The following is a 24865-nucleotide window of genomic DNA, read 5'->3' as shown; positions in this document are numbered from 1 at the left end:
TAGTTTAGTTACCTTACATGTACTGTGTGAATATAACGAACATTTCACTGTCATGATCGTTTGATGATTAGATCATATTTCAGTTGTAACACCAAACAAAATACAAGGTTGCTCTTTGAAATTTCTGTACAGTACGGGAGTATTGAATATCATTTAGCTGCCTATTTGTGACTTTTACACCATAATGTTAACATAACATCCCGTAAAGTTATGGGAGCACAGAATGAATTATGTGAAGATCATGCAGAGCAGCTGAGCAGCACAATCAAAGTGGTTAAAAGAGAAAGGCAAACCAGCAACCAAGGTAGAAGGGATAATGTTCTTCGGCACCGTTCATTCAAGATGTGTAATACCATCAGTGAGGGACATCAGAAGAGAGTCTGTGCTTCAATGCATGAAATATTCAGCACAGCAAAATCATTAAAGAATATTTAAAGGTGACGAAACAACTTCAAATGTCAAAATAAGCTCACTTCAGAAAGATTGAACCATCGCTTTTCATTGAAAGTTGGCATGTAAGCAATAGATTAACCCTTTCTCTCCGGGATGCCCGGCTGGTAACGAGCTGGGTTTATCTGAAGGCGGGTGAAAGGACCTCGCTTGGTGGCCGCGTTGGAAGACGAAGGTGGAGATTAGAGGCTGATACGTGAGCGCTAACTGACTTTATCAACCAATCAGCCATGAGCTGTTCTTATCAGTGGTTTGTTTCTCTGATAAATATATTTAAAAGCAGCAAGTCACACCCTCCTTCGCGAAAAGAAGTGAATGAGTTCAAGTCTACATTTCGAATAAATAAATTGTCAATATAATGAAAAGTTAGATGCTAATGAAAGATTTATAATCCAGTTCTGTCATGACCGCTGGAGGTCCCAGAGTCAATGAAATACAAAGCAAATATATAGACATGATGTGAGAAAAGCAGCAGCCAATCTCTGTACAACAAAGTCCCAAGAACATTCGTGCGACAATGACGAGGGATTTTTTTGGAACACAATGCTCGTTGAGGAATAATTATTGTCAAGAAAGTGGGGGAGAATTTCCAACTCTTTCTTTAAATAAGGTGATGGAATCATTTAATCTTTTGAACTAAAAGTGTCAAGAGTGTCTAATTGTATAATGTACCGACGACGGAACAATGAAATTCTTACCTGCAACAGTATAATAGGCCTGTAAACACAATACATACAGATGGTATATAATGAACAAAAATTCAATAGCTCAATAACCACAATGCTGGTGTCATCCTATGAGGGTTAATTGTCTGGGTAAATGTAAATGTAAAAATTGTCCCTAGTGGGTGTAGGATAGTGTTAATGTACGGGGATCGCTGGGCGGCACGGACTTGGAGGGCCGAAAAGGCCTGTTTCCGGCTGTATATATATGATATGATGATATGATAAAGAAAGCCCAAAGACATTAGTGCAACCAAAGACAGTTCATAAAAGTTCATAGTTGGGGTTAGTGTGCGGACTGCAATGTAGTGAAGTCAGATTACTGGTACAGCAAAGAGCGAGTGCCTCCAAAAGGAGATGACACGGTGGCACAGTGGTGCAGCAGGTAGAGCTGCTGCCGCACAGCGCCAGAGACCTGGGTCCAATCCTGCCCTCGGGTGCTGTCTGTGCAGAGTTTGCATGTTCTCCCTGTGACCACATAGGTTTCCAACCACATCGCAAAGATGTGCGGGTGTGCGGGTCTGCATGTTAATTTGCTGGTATAAAATCGTCCCTGGTGTGTAGGGAGTCGATGGTAAAGTGGGATGGGTGCAAATGGGTGCCTGGCATGCTTGCCTTGATTAGTCAGAGCATTGAGTATAAGAGTCAGGAAGTTATGTTGCAGCTTTAGATAACTGGTTCAGCCACATTTGGAGCATTATGTGCAGTTCTGGTTGCCTCTCTGGGGGGATGAATGGGCGATCAGTTGTCAGTGTGGACTCGGTGGGCTGATGGGCCTGCTTCCATGCTGCCTCTCTAAGCTAAGAAACTAAAGGACAACCTTAGAACCACACTGGACTGTCAGCCTGGAATCAGGACTCAGGTATCTGTCATGGGGAAACTTCTGACACTACGTTCAGTACAAAGCAAGTCCCTTCTTTTACTCTCGGCATTTAACTTTTACTCTCGGCATTTAACATGCCTGAACGCGGTTATCCGCTGATTGCATTTAAATTTGCACGACTGGTGGCAACTAATTATTAGAGCAGCATCTGTGCAGTTTGTTAGCGGTAAATTCTCATTGAATTCTACCTAAACGATCCAGAACTCACAATTAACTATTTTAATTGCTTCTAAGAAAGTGCAAGGTAAGGGCAGCAAGAGGCCGTTGAAAGGCCTGCAAGTCCGTGCTGACATCCAGTGAGATCAATGCTCTGATCCCGTTTATTTGTCACATGCGCAATGCTCAATGACTGTGGACATCTGCTCTGCTCCCTCACTTTTTATTCAAAAAATTCTCATCGAATTTATCAATTGTTCAGCATTTTCTTAAAAGCATTCCAGACTTTCGGAAGCCTTGAAACAAATCCTGAATTGTCAAGGGATAACCCTTTATTCTGAGACAAATTCTGATTCTGATGATTTCTGTTTCATAGAAACATAGAAAATAGGTGCAGGAGTAGGCCATTCGGCCCTTCGAGCCTGCACCGCCTTTCAATATGATCATGGCTGATCATCCAGCTCAGTAACCTGTACCTGCCTTCTCTCCATACCCCCTGATCCCTTTAGCCACAAGGGCCACATCTAACTCCCTCTTAAATATAGCCAATGAACTGGCCTCAACTACCTTCTGTGGCAGAGAATTCCACAGACTCACCACTCTCTGTGTGAAGAAATGTTTTCTCATCTCGGTCCTAAAAGACTTCCCCCTTATCCTTAAGCTGTGACCCCTGGTTCTATGATCAATGGTTCTGTATTTCGCAGCCAAGGAAAGCCTCTCCTCATGTTCTCCAGAAATCGCCTCCCATTTTTCTAAATTCTTGGGATTATTGACCTTGTCATTTGTTGCTTTGTTTTTGCCTTGAATCAACCCATGCTAATGTATTACCCTAATTCCATGATCCTAGTTTTGCACAATAAACCTACTGTACCTCAAGTCTATTTCACAAAGCACCATCAACTTGATATTTCAGTCAGTATGAGGGAGAGAAGGGCTGTAATCATGGATCGGTGGCTTATTTTATGAATCTCATGGTAATGGTTTTCAAAAATCCCAATATATTTCATCTACAGGTTTATTTAATTGATCTCCTCTCCACAACCAAAAGTAAAGACAGACTTAATGGACCGATGATTCTATGAAAAATAACTTCTCTTTCATAAATCTTTTTGATTCTTGCCAATTGTATTCCCGGAAATTCTTACTTGCAGCAGCACAACAGAATATATAAACATAGCACTCTGTAAACAATATAATAAATGAAAAAAAGTTCTGTGTGTGTGTGTGTGTGTACATGTGTGTGTGTGTACATGTGTGTGTGTGTATATATATATATATATATATATATATATATATATATATATATATATATATATATTATGCATACATACATTGGCACACATAAAACAAACAAATAGTAATAGTGCAAAAAGACAAAACCAATGCCCCCAAGTCTATATAGTTCAGAGCTTATTTGAAGGTTGTAGTGTTTAACAGCCTTTTGGCTGTAGGGAAGAAGCTATTCCTTTTCCAGATGTTTCAGTTTTTGGGTTCCTGTATCTTCTTCCCCATGGTTGGAGTGAAATGAGTGTGTGGCCAGGGAGATGTGGGTCGGGTCTCTGATGATGCTGGCTGGCAGCTGGAGAAGTATGTAAGCTTTGACAGATGTACAAGACTGAAGAGATTGTGATATCTCAGCAGTCACCACGTCCCAATATCTGATAAGAGTTACACCTCCCACACACAGCCAACTGCTTGCGATTCTAGGTGCCCACATTACATTACCTCCTTCCTCTTCCTGTTGTATGCTTTCGTTTGCATCTTTGTTACCTCTAGCCAGCATCAGTACATGCAGCAGTTATCAATATACACTGTTAACTCATGTGTTATTAGATGCATTCTCACTCATTGAGTCACAAGGAATGTTGCCGATGGCAGGAAGCACATTTGTAGCTGAGGGTACACTTCTTCAAATGGACCATGTGGCACTAAGGCCTATCCTTACAAAATACCATGCATCTTATATTTCAGTCAGTATGAGGAAGTGCTTCATAATTCAGCGAGTTATTTGCACAATCTCATAGTTTACAAATATCCCGACCTGCTTGCCATTCTATTAGAGTTGGATAATTTGTAGTGAGTTAAAGACTGAAATCTAGTTGAGAGATTCGGGAAGTTTATGTAACAGGAAAAAGATTTAAATAATCCTTACGATACGGCTATTTGGGTAACAGAAATTCTCCGTTGCAGAATTACAAGTCACAACCTGAATATGAGCTATGGAGCAAAATTCCCTCTGACAGAATTTATGCGTCGAGTTTTACTTTAGTTTTGTCTCGCATTTATTAGCAATTGTGCTGATGCTTTGTGTTTTGTGCTTTGTGTTATTGAAAAATTTCAATCTCCCCGCTCCTAATGTGGGGGTTGGTTGCACCTTGCAGTGAGTTGCAACATAATCCAAGGGTTTACATGCAGGATAATCAATACCTGGATGCAATTTACAGGCTGAAATGTAACAAAAGGCTTTGGATGCTTTATACTTACAATCGAGACACTGGTGAGTGTGTTACAGGCTGATAAAGGAGTTAGTCATTTGTATGCAGAATATATTTATCTTCTAGGGTTTTTGTGTGTACTGGTGTGCACTCTGAAAACTGATGATACATCCTGAATTCCGGTTTTATTACAAACAGCAGGGACATGTTCACACCACTTGGAACCCACAGATCATTTATTTCATAGTTATCAATCAAATTACAAATTCAAAACTGATTGCAGAAAAACAGTGACGATGGTTAGACAGGCCAGTGACGAAAAGCCAAAAAGTGTGAGATATAGAAGAGGCGTGAAGCCATTGGAAGGATTACAGGTAGAAAGGGAGTGGTGAGGGGGAGAGGGAAGGGGAGATATGGGTGTAAATTCGGATGGGGCACAGGAAAGTGAGGGGGAAAAAGTGAGGGGGAAAAAGTGAAGGGAAGGGTGGGAGATATTGGAGTTGTTGCTGTTTGAGCTGTTTTCACACATTCTCCACCCATTTGACACTCAGGCACATGGTGGAGATTGGTTTTGACATCTCGTGGAGAGTGAGTGTCCCCGATCAAGAATTTCACATTAGGAAACCGGAGTGGAGAATGGTGCACAGAGCAAGGTAACACAAGAGATGTTTACCAAGTTCACGGCTTTTTGGAATGCTTGCAATTTCCGAAGATTCTGTGTTCCGCTTCCCCATCCCAAAATCATGGACAAAAACATGAGGAATAGATCGGGTAGATGCACAGAGTCTCTTGCCCAGAGTGGGAGTATCGAAAAGCAGAGAACATAGGTTTAAGGTGAGGGGGGAAAGATTTAATGGGAACTATTTCACACAAAGGTTGATAGGTGTATGGAACAAGCTGCCAGAGGAGGTAGTTGAGGCAGGTACTATTGCAATGTTTAAGAAACATTTAGACAGGTACTTGGATAGGACAGGTTTAGAGAGATATGGTGGGACTAGTGTAGATGGGACATGTTGGCCTTTGTGGGCAAGTTGGGCCGAAGGGCCTGTTTCCACGCTGTAAGACTCTATGACTCTATCCCTCTGTGTACTTGTAGGAACTGCTCCTTACCATCTGTCAAACTCTCCTGATCTTTGGGCAACTGATGTGAGGGTGGGATTGGGTGGTGATAATGGGTCTGTCAAGAAACAAACAAAATTGGAGCGCTCCAAGACCAAACATTGATGGTCCAGGTAAGGGTCCATAAATCTTGAGTGCCTGTCCCTCTGGGATTCAGCTTATGATCGAGGTACCTGCCCCTGGAGAGGGAGCACATGGTGTCCACATGACTGGGACCTTTGTGACCAGCGAGCATGACAGATGCTAAAGTACATCCTTGCCATCTGGAATAACATTTTTTTTTTAAACTTTTATTTGCAAAATAGCTACTTAGAAAAGCGGCTCCATCAATAAAAAAGCAAAATAAAGAAGCACGGGATAACAGAAGATGCTCGGCGGAAAGGTGTTGAATCACAGCTGTGCGCTTTTTTATATTTTCAGGCGTGGAGCAAGCTGGCTGTATTCAGAGCTCCCTCTACGATTCCCAAGATCCTAGAAAATACCAAGATAGTATTAACATCCAAATAATAAATATGTGACTACCCACTGCCTTATTTCTCCCATGTGTCAGGCAGAGAAACCCCGGTTGCCCCTTGCAGTTGTGGTTGCCACTGCAGGAGAAGGTTGTGAAAGCATGTGAGGGGCTGCGGAAAGGAATTCTGAGGACGTTCTAGTTGTCAGTTATGTTCTGGCTGGGCTTGGCTTATTCTCTTTGGAACAAGGGGACCTGAAGGAGATCCAGAACAAGGGGAACTGAAGGAGATCCAGAACAAGGGAGATCTGGGTGCCAGGCTTGGAGAGGGGTGGCAGTGTTGGGTGGCAATAGACAATAGACAATAGGTGCAGGAGTAGGCCATTCGGCCCTTCGAGCCAGCACCGCCATTCAATGTGATCATGGCTGATCATTCACAATCAGTACCCCGTTCCTGCCTTCTCCCCATACCCCCAGAGGAGGCAATGGCTCCTCAAGGGATATGCGCATTAGTCAGAGTGATGGAGCAGTTGTGCTGAATGGACTCTTTTTGACGCATTATAAAATGTATGAAAGAGCTGGAAAGAATCAACAGGAGCTTCTCCGAAGGGAGATGAATAACTATAGAATAAGGGTTTAGACAGTTGGTCAATTAGCGGAAGGACTAAGGGCTGATGAAAATTCTTCACCCGAAAGACAGTGATGGGGCAAGTGGGGTAGAGTCTAGTATTTGCGGTCTGAAAGAGTAGTGGAGAGGGGAAACTCTCACAGAACACAGGAGGCACCTGGATGAATCCTTGAAGAATCATGGCTTATAAAGCCAATGACCAAGAACTGGAAAGTAGTTTTAATCGAAATGAACTTGCTTTTGGTTGGCATGAGAACTCCCAAGCCGATTACTGCCCTCTTTCTGCTATAAATCTTGATGCTTCATTAATTTCTACAAAATCTTATTCACGGCACGGGATCTGGGTTATGAAATTAGTCAGGATGAAATCACACTCTCAGCTCTTTGCACTGAGATATCTATATTTCTCTCATCCCAGAGCAGGATAGATAAAATGATCTCCTTCAGGAAGGACAGCTACCATGTCCATCCCTGTACATCCCTTGTGTAAGATGGAACTGCCCATGCTGGGTTAAACCGAAGATAGACACAAAAAGTGGGAGTAACTCAGCGGGACAGACAGCATCTCTGGAGAGAAGGAATGAGTGACATTTTGGGACGAGACCTTCTGAGTTACTCCAACTTTTTGTGTCAATCTCCTGTACATCTCTTTATGGACACACTCGGCAGAGGTCTAGGACCAAGTATCCTCTTCCCACTTCAACAACTGGAGCATGTTGTAAAACTGCAGTCCTGCTGGTTACGTGGAAATATCCAGTGTGTACATGACAAATATTTGAAGCTTTTGCCAATATTGAGGTAGGTGAGGCAGATACTATAACAACATTTGAACAGATAGATAGATAGGAAAGGTTTACAGGGACAGCAGCCAAACTCAGGAAGGTACAACTCGCATAGATGGGGCATCTTGGTCAACATGGGCAAGTTGAGCTGAAGGGCCTGTTTCTACACTGTATGACTCCAGCAGATCATTCGGCATACCCTGGATTGGCTCCTAAGGTGGGTCAAGTCATCCTTTCTCAGCCAATAAGAGAGCAAAACTTTGTTCTCTACCGTCAGCTTACATGATTTGGTTTCTCCTAGTTCACTGTAACCTGATCTCTCGCATATTCCCATCAACACCCCCACTGATTTTTGTACCTCTTGCCAACACCAGGGGCAAATTACATGAAACTGCAACACCCAGGGGAAACTCACTTGGTTGCAAGAAGAACATGCAAACTCCACACATTCATTTGCGTGATGCTCCACATTAATGACTTGATCAAAGCCCAAAACCCACTCATAATTAAGGCATTACTGTAGTTGATAACTGTTGACTATCCTTACCTGATACAGATCATTGTTATGGGGAACAAGGTGCTGCTTGTCAGAAGCTAGAAGAAAAGGACAAGGAAAGGAATAAGAAACTTGGTATTATCTAAGGCACGACCAATACCATTTCTGTAAGAGCTAGGTTTGAACATTGTCATATGTACCAAGGTACAGAGAAAAGCTTTGTTTTGCATGCTATCCAAACAGATTGGATTAATCATACATAAATCAAGTCAAACTCAAGTACAATAGATAGAGAAAAAGGGAAAACACAGAGTGCAGAATATATTTCCCAGCATTGCAGGGCCTCAGTTCCATTGACAAAAGTCTAATGTCCTCAATAGGCTAGCGATGAATCGGACAGCACCCCAACATATGGATGGCCTGTTCAAATAACAGAGGGGAAGAAGCTGCTGAAACATGACAAATTTCTTCAGTCTCTTCAGGAAGTAAAGATATTGCTGAGATTTCTAGGCTGTCGCATCAATGTGCTTGGTCCATGAAAGATCATTGGTAATATTAATGCCAAGCAACTTGAAGTTCTCAACCATTTAACTTCCACACCATTGATGGCTGATTGGAGCATGTATGCTTCCTGAAGTCAATAACTAGCTCCTTTGTCTTGCTGACATTCAGGGAGCGGTTATTGTCCTGAAACCATATCTCTAAGTTCTCCATCTCCTTCCTGGACACTGTCTCGTCATTGTTTGTGATAGAATTAGTGCCTAGTTTAGCCATGAGAGTATGGGGAGTATAGTAAGGTACTGAGAATGCATCCTTGCGTGGGTCCATGTTTAGAATTATTGTGGAGGTCTAATTATTGTCTCCTATCCTCACTGGTGGGGACCTTGGAGACCTGACTCCTAGATCCAGGATTTTGGAGATAAGTTTGGATAGGATTATGGTGTTGAAGGAAGAGCTATAGTCGATACATAGTAGTCGATACATAGGAGTTCTTGTTATCTAAGTGTTCCAGAGATGTGTTTAGGGCCAGGTAGATGGCACCTGCTGTGGACCTGTTGCAACGTTAAACAAACTGCAGCCGATCAAGGCTGGCTGGGAGGCTGGAGCTAATATGTGCCATCATCAGTCTATCAAAGCACTTCATGATGGTGGATGTCTGAGCCACTGGACGATTGTCATTAAGGCTAGATACCTTACTTTTTTATGGCACCCTGTTATCAAAGTGTGTGTCTGTGCTGCTGCCATTTTGAAAAATGTGATGTATTCAAAGATAAGGGGCAGTAGATTATTTACTGAGAAATCATCTTACTCGACAGCATACTTGTAATGAGGAAATCAAATGGAATGTTGGGCCTTTATCTCAACAAGGCAATTGGAGAGAGCTCAGTTCAGACCTGGAGGCCTGAAGGCCATACTTCATATATTGGCTCCAGCACCGAGCAATGAAAAATCATCAGGACAACATTGTTCAAAGGTTTGGAATACAGGGAAAGCATGAGCCTGTACTGCCTTATATTATCTTGAGGCATGACTTAAATGAGATCTTTAAAGCGAATGAGCAAACTCTATTGTGTGGAGTGGGAGAAACTGTGGCCGTTATCCACCGATCTGCCAATCTAAACCGCTATCCACCTATCACTTGCCAGACTTTGTCCCACCCACACCTACTTTCCAACTTCCTCCCGCTTGCTACAATTAATCTGTGGATGGGTCCCGACCCAAAACAATGTCTACACATGTCTTTCAGAGATGCTGCCTAACCCGTTGAGTTACTCCAGCACTTTTGTGTTTTCCTTTTCTTTCCATCTACTGGTGGAGCAATCTGGTGCAAGGAGTTGCTGTATGTCTTTGAAAATAGCCAGACCTTTTGGGAGGGAAATCAAGAAGCACTTTTTCCACAAGGCATAGTGGGAATCTAAAATTCCCTTCCCCAAAATGTTCTGGTGTCTGGAGGTTAATTGAACCTCTCACAAGAGATCTTTTATTTTCCTAAGGGCAGCACAGTATTCAATTGTTAGTGTATCATGGTTCAGTTGCTTTTCACTCAGAAAGTTGCAAATTCAAGTTCCAATGATCTCGTATGGGATCTCCAATGCCAATTGCTGGGATATGAACATGTTTGTAATGGGCCGTGAATCGACCCAACCTGGCTCAAGGCCAAAGGGTCGGCCAAGTACACAATGGCCTTATAGTTAGTAGAAGTAGAGGATGAGACAATCAGTACAGGTGTGGTGAGAACTAATAAAATAAATGGTAACCTTTTCGCCCCTTCGAAGAGGCCACACAGTAGATTGCCACACCGATAAAGATAGTAGCAATAAGGTCTCCAATCACAATTCCAGAGATCGTGTTGGCATCCAGTTGCACACAATTCTTACAAACTGAAAACAAAGGTAGGACAAAAACGTACCAACATTTTATTTTATATTTAACAGAATATAATCTTTTTAACATCTATTGTCCCTGTTTTGTGCACTCATTGTGGTGCTGCAGCTGACCACCTTCTTATGTTCAGCCAGTGCTGAATTGGAGAACACAGCCCTGATATTCAAATAGTCCACCACCTCTTTTGCTCCCAACCCAATTTGGCAATGGTTCCAATGAGGAACTCGGGGTCAAGTAAGTTAGGGACAGCAATATAACAAAGAGCAACACTAACATCATGCCCAACTCTAGTTATCACATCTCTTCAAGTGTTACATAGAAAAGATCCACTTACGTTTGACAAACACGAAAGCAGTCGATCTCTTTTGGCCATCGGCGCAGGTATATTCTCCAGTATCGGTGTCCGAGAGCTTTATCAGTTTCATATTACCATTGTGCGTTTTCCCTGCATAGATCACTCCGTCCTTCTCCCATTCTCCAACAGTTGGACACTCCATTATGATGCCACCAGACTCTTCCTTGATCACTGAGGGGGACGAAGCACAGGAGCTGAGCAGCACTCTGACAGTGCTGCTGACTGGGAGGTGAGCTCCCTGATGGAATTCAAAGCCTGATTCCCAACTAGCATTCAGCTAGTTTGCACTCAGCTTTGTCTCCTTAGCTAGTGTCAAGCTGAGAACAGAATGCTGATGTGGAAAAGAAGCCAAGAAGGGAGAGATAAAGGAATGGGTCTTCCCACATGGGTGATGCTTGGCAACAGTTTAACATGAGAAAAACTTGCAAGTTCACACCCCAGCATAGTTTTCTGTGCCCCTCACTCTCAGTCCAAAGAACAGAAACGTTCTCGACCCGAAACGTCACCTATTCCTTTTCTGACCCACTGAGTTATCCAGCTTTTTGTGTCTATCCATAGTTTTCTAGAATTGCTTTCTTAAATTTGATGATTTGTAATTGAAAGGTAAAATAATCTTGAAAATAGCCAAGGCGTCAGAAAATTATAACTGGATCGCTAATGTCCTTAAAGAAGAGGGAGCCCTTGTCATCTGCCTGAGACAAGATTAGCATTTCCAGAATTTTAAACCCTGAACTCAAATTGACATACGAAACTTTGGGCACTCAGCTCTGGACTGCTCTTTGTAGTATTTTATTTGTCTTCACGATATTTTATTAATCTGTTCAGTTGTTTATCTGTTTATTCTCGACTGCTGATCTATACTCTATGTGTGGGAAGGAACTGCAGATAATGGTTCACACCAGCACACGATAGACACAAAATGCTGGAGTAACTCAGCTGGACAGGCAGCATTTCTGGAGAGAAGGAATGGGTGAGGTTTCGGGTCGGGTTTCAGGCTGGAAAAGCACCTCGACCCGAAACGTCACCCATTTCTTTTCTGCAGAGATGCTGCCTGTCCCATTGAATTACTCCAGCATTTTGTGTTTTTACTCTATGTGTGTTGGCAGTCGAGGAGAGACATGTAAGCAAACTATCAGGATCTCCGAAGTTTGGAAACTTGATTCACTTTCTAGGTCACATTCTTTTGCAATTTAAGTGGAGGTTCAGTGAACCAAGTTTTCAGTGCTAGGAATTATCTTTACACCTTAATCTCAGGGGTGACCGCGCTTTTGCGGTTGCAGCTCCTAGACTGTGGAACAGCATCCCTCTCCCCGTCAGAACTGCCCCCTCCATCGACTCCTTTAAGTCCAGGCTCAAAACCTATTTCTACTCCCTAGCGTTTGAGGCCCTCTGAGGGGGCGCTGTGAACTGTTTATGTATGTGCTGTTATGTTTGTGTGCCATTGTAGGTTCGTTTCTTAGTACCTGAACTGATGTACAGCACTTTGGTCAACGTGGGTTGTTTTTAAATGTGCTATACAAATAAAATTGACTTGACTTGACTTAATCTATGACTGGCAAAATCAAAGCAATTGCAAAGGGAAGAGGCAAACAAAGAAATAGCAGAGATCTGGGCAGCTTGATGTTACTGCAAAGGTGGAGTAAGAAATTACCCACTTGTTCTTTTATCTATGCAATAAGGTTTTCATTGAAAACCCAATTAAAAACTGTGGAAAATCTAACAAATCCTAACCTTCAGTTTCTTGCTTTTCAAGTCACAAAGTAACGTATAAACCCCAATAATAAAAAGCAACGGCTTACCAACCATTTCTTGAGAAAACCCTAAATAGAAAGAAATTGGGAAAATAGTCACCAGGGCAGCATGAATTTCAGTTTACAATTATATGCAAAAGCTGACAGTAAAGGCGGCAGATATACACATACACACACACGCACACACACGCATGCACGCACACGCGCACACACACGCACACACGCGCACTCACACGCACACACGCACACGCACACACACACTCACACACACTCACACGCTCACGCGATTCAAGCAACCAGCAAATCCCAGTATATACCATGATTGTATTCAGTGTTTGGATCATATAACTGCAGTATTCTCCAAGCAATTAGAGTTGTCATGAGCTTTTGCTCTGCTCATTGCCTCTTAATTTCATAACCAGGTACACTGTGTACATGTCCCTGAACTGTGTAACCCACAATGCAAATGGGCCTCGTGAGTGCGGTTGAGATATGGTTTGATTCATCTTTTCCTTACTTCAAAAGAATGAACAAAATTAGGGAGCAGTCGTTTAAAACAGATGTGCACAGGAACCTCTCACTGAGGGTGGTGAATCTCTGGAATTCTCTATTCTAGAGTGTTGACATGATGAGATAATTGGGTGTACTTAAAAGTAGAAATAGAAACATTTTCAAAATGTGACCTTTGAGGAAGTGGCACACCAGAGGAGATGAGTCCAGAGACAGGTCAGCCATGATCATATTGAATGGTGGACCATGCTTCTATTTGCTCATGTTGCTAACCAGGAAGTTAACTTGAAATCTGATACCCCTTCCTAGGCAGACGCGCAGTTGATCGGTTTTGGGGCAAAAGTAAATTATAAACATGAAAAAAGATTAATGAACAATTGCAGTGAAAACAACTTAATATCAAGGAGCAGATCAAGTGAGGATATGTCCTTGGATGTGACCAAAGTCCTTGCAGGCAATGAACAATGCCTAGTTTCTCTCCTTTCTTGCTCTTGTGTTGTAAGAATAGTTTTAGTTTAGCTTTTATTTTAGTTTATTTTTAGCTTTAGTTTAGTTTCCCTCCTTTCTTACTCTTGTGATGCAAGTATATAAACCTCAAGTCAATCTTGAAATTTATTTTGACAGATATGTGATCCTCCTACAAGCAGCTGTTTCAATGGTAAATTAGCTGCAAGTTGAGCCACAGATAAGTAAAGCATGAAGTTAGGGGTTGCCCTGGCAACTTAAGAATCACTCTGCCAATGATAAATGATAAGCAAAGCCCTGCAGCTACACATGAAACATTCTTCAGATTTGACATTTATTCAGTATATAATCCCTGAAGATGCTAAGATGTTACATGTGGCCGAAATTGTTCCATACATTTACCGAATCATGCACATATGAAGGATTTAATTATAGACAGATATACAATAAGTTACTCCAGCACTTTTTTTGAAATACAAGAAGTTCTCATGGAAAAAGATCTAAAGAAAAATGTATCACTGAAGATTCAGAAAAATCCCATTAATTATTTAATTAAATGCCACTTGGATTCCCCCAGCTATGAAGCAAGCAAAACATGATGGCTAAACAGAAAAAACAATACTGTACAAGTGTTCATCTTTTGGCACAGGAGATAACTTGTCGTTAAGATGCACTACTGAACATGCAAAGGCATTAAGGAACCTTCCCAGCACCAAAATGTGGCAGCCTTCATTAAAAAATGCATCAATTGCAAACTCTGTCCAAATCTTACAACCAATTTTGCTTCATTAAAAAAAAAAGTTATATCCCGAAACCATAATATGAATTATGGGAGCCAGTATTTTTCAAAAGTCTGAAAATATTTGTATGTGTATCCTTAATTAATATCCTCCAGTGAACTTTATGATGTGCCATTTCCCCTCAAGGGGTATCTATGCAGTGCCATTAAAGGTCAGGGCTGCTGCAAAGGACAGGTTCGCACCTCTGACCAACAAACATGGTTCTCTGTTACATAAGTCAGCATAGGACATCTGCAAGCATATCTGTACAAGAAATCAGCAGTGCCTGGGAGGAAACTGTGACAAAAGTTGAATATTTCAGATAGAAAAAGAGTTTGGGTCTGTAGTTGAGTTTGACATCTTCCTGAGCTTTCATCACAAGACATGCCATCAACAACCTTACCACCAAATGGGGACCTTCCTCATCTCCTGTATTATAATGATTAAAGTATTATTATAACTACTAGACCAAGTGGACCCGTTGGGCCCAAGCCTCTCCTGCATTGGTGCAGCACCCTCTCCTACCCCTCCCCCTTTCCCCCCCATCTCCTCCCTTCCCCTCTCCTCCCCTCTCCCCCTCCCCCCAACTCTATCTCCCTCAACCCCCCTTATCCCTCCTCCCCCCCCTCCCTCCCTCCATAGGAGATAGATTTAAACTTTAAAATATGAAGAACTTTAAAAACATAACACTGATTTCAATGAAACTTCTTCCATTAGCACCAAAGAGACGACGGTGAGTAAGGTGGGCCTAAAATCGTCGCGCTATCGTGTACTGGTTTGGCTGGACTTCAGGAACGAACAAACAAACAAATAAGAGTTTTAGTATATAGATTATAACTAATACTTGCAAGCCCACAAAGGGAATATTCTTGTTCTGCATGGACAGAGCAACATTTGGAGATGAGTTGGTTCACAAGTCACTGTACGGACTATTCAGAGGGAGAGTTCATCTCTGAAAGATCCACCGAGGTATTATGTGTTGCGTTCACATCACTCAAGTCACAATTGGATCCTGTTCTCATCCTTCGAGGCAAGTGAAATCCAGGTAGATGTGTCACTGAATCTTGAACACAGAGAAGGTATTTATTCACAAAATGCTGAAGTAACTCAGCAGGTCAGGCAGCATCTCAGGAGAGAAGGAATGGGTGACCTCCAAGGCTTTTGAAAGCCTTGTCTGATTACATCCCCGGGATCACTGCCAACAGGGACCTGGATATCAGCCCTGGAATGGCCAGGACAATGGTGGCGAGCTGGCAACGCACAAGCCCACTGATGTGAAGTTAAGGGAGAGATTGATGGTGATCTCTAAAGCATTGGACCCTGCACAGTGGCACTTCACAAAACTCGCACTTGAAGGAGGTCTCCACTGATCTCCCGGACGCGGTTTTGCGCTTACATCGCGAGCACTCCCGGCACACTTTCTTGCGCCCCTCGATCTTCACCATGTTGTGCGCTCCGGCGTTGCTGAAGCCCGCCTGGTATCTGGTTTCCGCCGACAAGGACAGTCTGCCCTTCCTCCTCCCTCCCGCAGAGTAATCCCCACGGAGCATCTTGGCCAGGGCCGTCCTGAAGTTGAGGTGGTCATAGCGGCTGGGGAGCGGTGGGTCGTGAGATGACCTCTTGAAGATAAGCCAGGCGTTGACGATGGTAATATTCAATGAAAACCACAAAAGACACCTCCACCACTTTTTGGAAGGACGACCCACGGGGTAATAGCTTCTCATTTGATCCGAAATATCAACGCCGCCCATGTATTTATTGTACTCAGTGACCGCCTGAGGTTTGAGTGCCCCCGAGTTGGCAATCATCTTGGTCCCCTGGTTGTTTGACAGCGTGACTACCTGTCGCTTATCCTTCCAGATGGTCAACAGCAACGATCCCTTCTGAAAGAACCTAACTTCCCCCTGCCTCTTCAGCTTGATCCTCTTGGCCTGTGCGGGGATACCTCTGCGGTAGAGGTGCGCGGTGGAGCAAGCCCTGGTCCCCAGCTCCTCCAGGTGCTCCAGCAGGACGGGGCTTGCGAAGAAGCGGTCAAAGTACACGTGGTGGTGGCGGTGGAAGTAAGGGCGGCAGAGGTCCATCACCACGTCGTGCCCGGTGCCGTGTAGCGACACGAACCTCCGCCGCCCCGTGTACACGTTGAAGTTCAGGCAGTAGCCCGTGACAGATTCGCACAGCATCCACACTTTCACCCCCCACTTTGTCGGCTTGGCCGGGGCGTACTGCTTGAAATACAGCCGCCCTTTGTAAGCCACCATGGCCTCGTCCACACTCAGGTCACGGCCCGGACGGTAGCATCGGCCAAAGAGGCCGCGCACCACCTCCAGCAGAGCTCGGACTTTGTACACTGGGTCGTGGTTGGGGTCCGATCTGTCCAGGGCGCCCGTGTTGTCCCGGAGGTGGAGATACTGGCTTAGTTTCCAAAACCTGTCCCTGGACATGGCAGAAGAGATCCAGGGGCAGCGGAGGGAGGTGTCTTGGCTCCAGTACAAGGAGATGCGAGGAAGTTGCTTGATGCCCATCATGATGTTGATAGCCAGGAAAGCCTTGATTTCCTGGGACTCGGTGGGGGTCCAAGAGGAATCCCTTTTGCCTGCTTTCTCTTGGCACTGGGCAGCGTAGCGATTGGTTTCCACGGCGATGGTGTCGAACACAGCGTGTGGCCAGAGGAGAGTGAAGTAATCCAGTGGGGTGGCAGTGTTTGCAAGTTGGTGCTGGGGGCCGCTGGCTTCCGTGAAGGGCGGCACATGGACATCTTCCAGATCGGTGGTCCACTCTGCACCCGGATGCCCATCTGCCTCGCTCCCAACAGACAATTCTCTCTCTCCAGGTCCAATATCCTCATAAATCCTCACATCGCTCTCAGATTCCATTACAATTTTTAACTGGGTGGCCAATTGGACTTTTCTTCCCCCAAACCCAAAAACGTTTCCTTCATTGATAGAACACATACAATGTTCGAAGACACCGCGCTGTGGGGGGAAAAGATGTTATATAGTCAAAAGCGTTAATGTGATCGTTTCAATGGCGCCATGCTAGTAACCAGCGTACAAACTGCCAGAACCAGTTTACCAGCGTAACCAGTCTACGTCTGAAGGGTCCCACATATTTTACGTCACATATCTTTTTTTTTCTCTAGAGATACTGCCCGACCCACTGAGTCACGCCTGTGTGTCTATCTACGACAGACTTGCTGGCAGTTCATTTAGAAGTCTGTGAGCTTCCAAATCCCATTGCAACAGCACCTAATCCCCCCAATATGGGGAAATATCGCCAGGCTGAGGAATGCTGACATTTTTCCTCATTCATATCAGTGAATTGCGGAATATCTTCGGTTAGAAACGGAATAAACTCACGCGGCAGCAGTGGAGAGGGCAAGCCTTAGACACCGTGATCACCTGGATGCCTAGTGGATCCTCTCTGTGTGTTGTGTTTCTTCCCAACCGTCGAATATAAATGCTAAAGCTCTATTTTGTATTTTCACCTGCAGGGGGTAGTTTGGGACGGTTCAGCCTCAATGACCCAAGATCATCGGTCTAACATGTCACCTCTTTCTCTCCCACAGATGCTGCCTGGCCTGTTGTGTATTGGCAGCACTTTGTTTCAGCTCCCTCGCTTGCTCCTATTGCCACCTGTAACGTCCTCCCAGACTCAGCTTGATTGATGCTGATACCTCTGTTGGACGGCATTCCCATCTTAGGGCCGGACATTCTGCGCCCTTGCTACTCTCGTTGAATTGAATTGGATTGAATTGAACTCTTTATTGTCACATGTGAGAAGTCACAGTGAAATTCTTTGCTTGGATACCCAAGGTATGCAAATAGTCGCCACATTCTTCCGAGGGACATTCAACATGGAAGAGTTCAGCAAAGTGTATAAACTGTGATAAAATAGGTTTCCTTGATCGTGTTTGATCTAAAAAGAAACATAGACATAGAAAATAGGTGCAGAGGTAGGCCATTCGGTCCCTCGAGCCTGCGCCGCCATCCAATATGATCATGGCTGATCATCCGTTACTGCTTTCTCACCATATCCCTTGATTCCCTTAGCCCTAAGAGTTATATCCAACTGTCTCTTGAATACATCATTCATGGATGGATTTTATGGGGTTCAAGGCAATGACCCGTTGTGGAGGGTCTGTCCTGACAGTGGGTCGGTACATACCGAAGGAACTGAGGAAGAATCGGATAGGTCTGATTCTATCAATAAAGCTCTGTCAAGTTTGTGGTGATCGATCTGTCGCAACGCATTTATAATGACGGCACAATTAGTCTGAAGTTAACGGGGGCATTGTAAAGAGGGGAGGAGAGGAGAGGGGAGGGGAGGAGAGGAGAGGAGAGGAGAGGAGAGGAGAGGAGAGGAGAGGAGAGGAGAGGAGAGGAGAGGAGAGGAGAGGAGAGGAGAGGAGAGGAGAGGAGAGGAGAGGAGAGGAGAGGAGAGGAGAGGAGAGGAGAGGAGGGGAGGAGAGGGGAGGAGAGGGGAGGGGAGGAGAGGGGAGGGGATGAGAGGGGGGAGGGGAGGAGAGGGGAGGAGGGGGAGGAGGGGGGAGGAGGGGGGAGGGGGGGAGGAGGGGGGGAGGAGGGGAAGAGAGGAGAGGAGAGGAGAGGGGAGGGGAGGGGATGAGAGGGGGGAGGGGAGGAGAGGGGAGGGGAGGAGAGGGAAGGGGAAGGATGGAGAGGAGAGGGAGGTGGAGAGGATAGAAGAAGGGAGGGGTGTGGAGTGGAGAGGAGAGGGGCAGAGGGAAGGGGGGTGGGTGCGGGGGAGGGAAGGGAGGAGCGGAGAGTGAAGGTTTTGCGCGTGTGCATCGGGCGGCTCTCCGGAGCATTGGAGAGATAGTGCCCGAGGCCGGTCCCGGAGCGCCCGACATGGGGCGGCACGGGCCGTGTGCGCAGGTAATGGGTTAGAGACGAGGAACCGGGGAACCAGCGGAACTAAGTATTGAATTAAAACTAGCCTCTCAATTGCAAATAGTTTAAAGGCTGCAGATATTATACATATTGCAATTGACACCTGCGACATTTGCTACTCTTATACAGCAAAGCCGCAAGGACAAGCTGCTGGATTGATCTACTTTGTAAGAAATATTTTAATTCAAGGCATGTATTTTGTCAGGGAGCAACTGAAATTAAAAGCCAGACCCGAGGACACGCAATCCAGGCAAAATATAGAAATATATTTGCAGTTTCTAAAATAAAAATCATAATTTACAGAACATAAAAACATTTCTATATGCGCTGGGAAAATACTACTTAACCGCAGTTTGTGTTTTAAACCGTACAGTCTGTCAAGAAATCGGACTAACTATTGTTATCAACCGAGCGTGCATGTAGGGTTTTTAAAAAGTGATTAATTTATAGCCAAGAGGTTTGGTCAGGTCTGGTTACTGCTTTATTCGCTCACGTTCAATAGTCAATAGTCATTTATTTGTCACTTACGCATAAATGTGCAGTGAAATGAAAAATTACCCGCAGTTCAACAATAAGACCAATAAGAATAATCAATAAAAATGCAATAACACATACAATCATAAACTAACACCAAACAAAAAAAACAAAAGAAACATCCATCACAATGAGTCTCCTCCAGTCACTGTGATGGAAGGCCAGAATGTCGATCTCACTCGGACAGTTAGTTAAGTCCAGGACTTGCACCGAAAGATTTTAGTTTGACTTTAAAGCGGCCTTACGACTAGTAGCAAAACTATATCACGAACCCCCCAAAATGGAACCAAATATTTACTCTTTACTGTCCAACCCTTGCATAAAATTGTTTGTCCTCATCCTTCGAAGCAAACTCTAAATTAACGCGAAAATACGAATTTAATCCCATTTGCTGTTGGTTCGCGTTCACCTGCCAAACCCGAGTCTACATTCAACGTTATTAATATATATTTTTTACCGTTAAAGAGAACATATTTCACAAATAAACAGCCTGCCACGTTGGCCGCAATTTTAGCCTTACAATTTCCGGGCAAAGATTTATTACAAAATATATATTTGTAAATACTTGTTGTTGAGTATTGACAGTGAATACTGAAAAGTATAATTACTAATAGTAATTTTAATAAGGATCCCATTAACATTCGGCTGTATTTGTGTCGGTCCTGTTACTAAAGTTAAAGCATAGCAGTTTGATATTTTGTTTAATTAATTGCACAATTTCCCCCCAGAGTATAAACCTTTTGATATTGATCTTACCGAAGAGCAAGATTGTCGCGCCTATCACGAACACGAGGTTCCTGTGAAAATGCATCTTTCCGATCCCTTGAGAGACGAAAGAAAAATCAAGACAATGAGTTTATTTTAAAGGACTGTGATGTTAAATCTCTCAGACTCAGTGATTGGAATGTGATGCTAAGACTGTTACTTCTCCTGGCTTTGAGAAGGCGCCGTGTGCCGAAGGTTCCCCTTCAGATAAACAACAGGAACCCGCGAAGTCTCGACACGGGGACCTGCAGATGTCGCTTTCACACACACCGTGAGGACTCGGCGAGTCTCGAATCTACAACAGACGTCACAGCGTCAGTCGCATCTGCTTAAGCAACACTACATTCTTGAACAGTACAGTCTGAAGAAGGGTCTCGACCCGAAACGTCACCCATTCCTTGGTATACACTTGTATATACTGGAATTTAGAATTATGAGAGGAGATCTTATCGAAACGTATAAGATTATTAAGGGGTTGGACACGTTAGAGGCAGGAAACATGTTCCCAGTGTTGGGGGAGTCCAGAACAAGGGGCCACAGTTTAAGAATAAGGGGTAGGCCATTTAGAACTGAGATGTGGAAAAACTTTTTCAGTCAGAGAGTTGTGAATCTGTGGAATTCTCTGCCTCAGAAGGCAGTGGAGGCCAATTCTCTGAATGCATTCAAGAGAGAGCTAGATAGAGCTCTTAAGGATAGCGGAGTCAGGGGGTATGGGGAGAAGGCAGGAACGGGGTACTGATTGAGAATGATCAGCCATGATCACATTGAATGGCGGTGCTGGCTCGAAGGGCCGAATGGCCTCCTCCTGCACCTATTGTCTATTGTCTATTCTCTCCTGAGACGCTGCCTGACCCGCTGAGTTACTCCAGCATTTTGTGAATAACTACATTCTTGAAGTTCTGATTCTTTTGAATTTAAGGCATCTTTAAATTCAAAAGAATCAAAGCTGGTACTGTCTATGTAAAACAATGCACAAAGTGCTGGAATAATGCAGCGGGTCAGGCAGCATATCTGGAGAAAAAAAAAGCATGGGTGCCTGGACCCTTGATGCCGCCCGATCCACTGAGTTACTCCAGTACTTTGTGTCTATCTTTGGTTTGAACAAGCATCTACACTTCTTTGTTTCTACATCTCAGATACACGGTGTTCAATATTCTTGGCCTTACAGACACCATACAATCATACAGCGTGGAAACAAGCCATTCGGCCCAATTTGTCCACGCAGAGCAAGATGTCCCATTTGCCAGCGTTTGAGCCATATCCCTCTAACCCTTTCCTATTCTTGTACCTGTCCAAATTACTTTCAAAACTGTTGTTATTCTACTTGTCTCAACCACTTCCTTTGGCAGCTCTTCCACACAGTACCACTGGTGTGGAATTGCAGTCCCTCGGGCTCTTATTAAATCTTTCCCCTTAGACTTTAAATCTATGCCGTCTAGTTCTTGATTCCACAACGTCGGGGAAAAGGATGTGTGCCTTCAACCGTTCTATACTCCTCATGATTTTATGCACCTCTGAAAGATCACCCCCTCAGTCTCCTACCTTCCAAGGAATAAAGTCCCCAGCCTGCCCAATCTCCCCCTTTATACTAGGTCCCTGACTCCTGACAACATCTAAATCTTTTCTACACTCTTTCCCGCTTCATGGCATCTTTCCTGCAGCGAGCTGGGTGACCAAAACTGAGAGCCACGAATGGAGGAACGGTTATCAAGGACAGAAAAGCAGCCAGCACTGATTGGAAGGGGAGCTTTGAAGAATTCCACAACCTTGAGTTTGGCCGTGCCACACGTGTCCATTACGCTATCTCACAGTAAATTATTCAGACCCACCTCACCACCATCCCTGACCAACAACTAGCTGAAAACACCACACACCCCATGAGACTGTGCAACAATAGACAATAGGTGCAGGAGGAGGCCATTCGGCCCTTCAAGCCAGCACCGCCATTCAATGTGATCATGGCTGATCATTCTCAATCAGTACCCCGTTCCTGCCTTCTCCCCATGACTCCGCTATCCTTAAGAGCTCTATCCAGCTCTTCCTTGAATGCATTCAGAGAATTGGCCCCCACTGCCTTCTGAGGCAGAGAATTCCACAGATTCACAACTCTCTGACTGAAAAAGTTTTTCCTCATCTCAGTTCTAAATGGCCTACCCCTTATTCTTAAACTGTGGCCCCTTGTTCTGGACTCCCCCAACATTGGGAACATGTTTCCTGCCTCTAACGTGTCCAACCCCTTAATAATCTTATACGTTTCGATAAGATCTCCTCTCATCCTTCTAACATTCTCGGGGGCTTCCCCGCTGAGGTGATAAAACTTGCCGGTCATGAATTTCAACGACATATTCACATCTCCATGTCTCCCATCTGGGAGGAGGAGATAATGCCAGGGGATTCCAGGGATATCAATGACCACCTGAGCTTTGATGGTAATGGTGATTGAACGGTGTTGTCTGTCTCAAGGTAAGTCATTGGTAAGAGATCTTGTCAACTGCCTCCTCCTAGTGGCCAAAGATCTGTTCACCAGAACTGCAGGATGCTGCACGAATTACTTGACATCGTGTGTAATTACCTTATAAAAGCATTTCACTTGGTTGGTCGAGAGGGACTGTTTGGCATCCCCATATTTAGCTGGCTACGGACATTTCTCTCGATTTTAATCTGCTCCATGTCGGCCTGCAAGTCTTGATTTTAACGAATGGTTCCACAACAAACCCAATTTCACTGCAGATTGGTGTTAGGCAACTTGGCATCATTGCCCCAAAACTTTGGGTTGAAATTTCTTGCTGCAATACTGCCGTTTACCTCCAACAAACTCCCTTAGTGGAGAGGAACTCATCGACAGGACATTCAGGAAATCATTCAACCTACTCACCTCCACTCATAGAGTCATACAGCATGGAAACAGGCCCTTCGGCCCAACATGCCCACACTTGAGAACCAAGGTCACTCAGTTGTTGAGTTGCAATACACAGTCAACACTGGTACTTGTGCATGTTCAGAGGCTGAGCTTCAAGTCGTAACTGACTCACTCACAGATCCATATGAATGGATGAGCCACACACTTAACCTCTACAGAATAAAGACCCTCTCTCAAACTGTTCCCAATATACAGAACATCTCCTGCCAATAAAGGTTCATGATGAGACCTTGGAAAATGCAGACCACTTCCCACTATCTTGAGAGCCATCTCTCAACAATTACAGCCAGTAATTTGGACATCATCATCATCAGAGCACTAGCACAATCTTTGGCTGTTGGAGAGTGTATGAAGATCAAGTTCTCAAACTGGCAGTATGCTCATGGTCTAAATGACAGCAGTGATTCCCACCCTCCTACCCACATGAGATAGGGCCAACTTTCAATGCTCATCCGAAAGCATTAGTGTCTGGGCAAGATTGTCCAATCCACTGTAGGTGGGTAAGATAACCAGCATTGATGTACACTTCCAGCCCAATGCCCCAGCATTGAAACTTTAGTCACTCAAAGATGAGTCTGATGGGCAGGCCATTTCATTTGGAGGCTGAACATCATTCACAAAAGAGATACTCAACTCCAGATGAAATGTTCAAGTCTGATAACAAAGCCTTCATGAACACACGTAACATTCTCATTTTCTAATAGGAACCCCTTCATTCTTCTAAACTCCAAGGTATTCAGACCCTAATTATCTCACCTTTCTTGAAAGGACAATCCTCTCCCAGGGATTAGTCTGGTGGATTTCCTCCACATAAGCCATTACCCCATTTTACCCACTCTATTTAGAGATGGATAAGTTGATGTACTGGTTGATATTGAAACCCTACTGCATGGAGCCAAGATTCAGACCTGCCCACAAAGCTTTCCCTGCCGACTAACATTCACTTTCCAAGCTGACACACCAAGTGCTGTGTGACTGAGGTACCTGGGGGTATGAGGGATGTAGCTTTAATTCTCAGGATTACTCGGCCTGTCGAGGGGTAAGTATTGGCCAGAGCACTGGGGAGTAGGACCTGCCGTTCGTTCAAAATAGTGAGGTTCAATGGGGAAGGTAGAACAGGCCCGAGTCTGTTCCAAAAGAGGGTCACAACACTGTGATCCTTCGGTATCCTTGTGGAGGTGCCAGCCTCGATTATGTGATCAAATGACCCCAGTTGTACGTTGCACTCAGAGACACGTGTGATATTCACCAAACAGAATTACAGTGCAAGGGGCTGTTACATAAAGGCTCTGGGTTTGGCCAGCCCAGCTAATCTGGAACAAAGGAGCCCTGAATAATCAACCAACACTGGCACCTGATAGTACCCTCCCTC

General features: G+C 44.3%; 1 protein-coding gene across 2 annotated transcripts in view; it reads right to left on the bottom strand.

The window, feature by feature from the left end:
• The window catches only part of LOC144608653 (T-cell surface glycoprotein CD3 delta chain-like), a 29325-nt gene extending 8477 nt beyond the window's left edge, over positions 1-20848 (bottom strand). Inside the window, exons 1-7 of one of the 2 annotated variants that reach the window (XM_078426631.1) lie at positions 20734-20848; positions 20565-20630; positions 12662-12682; positions 10842-11033; positions 10381-10503; positions 8174-8220; positions 4878-6236 (exon numbers count right to left, since the gene is read on the bottom strand). In XM_078426631.1, coding sequence (XP_078282757.1) covers positions 6174-6236; positions 8174-8220; positions 10381-10503; positions 10842-11033; positions 12662-12682; positions 20565-20619 — 501 coding nt within the window. In that variant the 5' untranslated portion in view covers positions 20620-20630; positions 20734-20848 and the 3' untranslated portion in view covers positions 4878-6173. Of the gene's footprint in view, positions 1-4877; positions 6237-8173; positions 8221-10380; positions 10504-10841; positions 11034-12661; positions 12683-20564; positions 20631-20733 lie in introns of those variants that run through there. The other variant, XM_078426632.1, reaches the window with a different exon arrangement.
• Between the last annotated feature and the right edge of the window lie 4017 nt (positions 20849-24865).

This window comes from Rhinoraja longicauda, chromosome 32 (genome assembly GCF_053455715.1).
Source record: "Rhinoraja longicauda isolate Sanriku21f chromosome 32, sRhiLon1.1, whole genome shotgun sequence".
NCBI lineage: Eukaryota > Metazoa > Chordata > Chondrichthyes > Rajiformes > Arhynchobatidae > Rhinoraja > Rhinoraja longicauda.
This window is presented reverse-complemented; position numbering and strand designations above follow the sequence as displayed.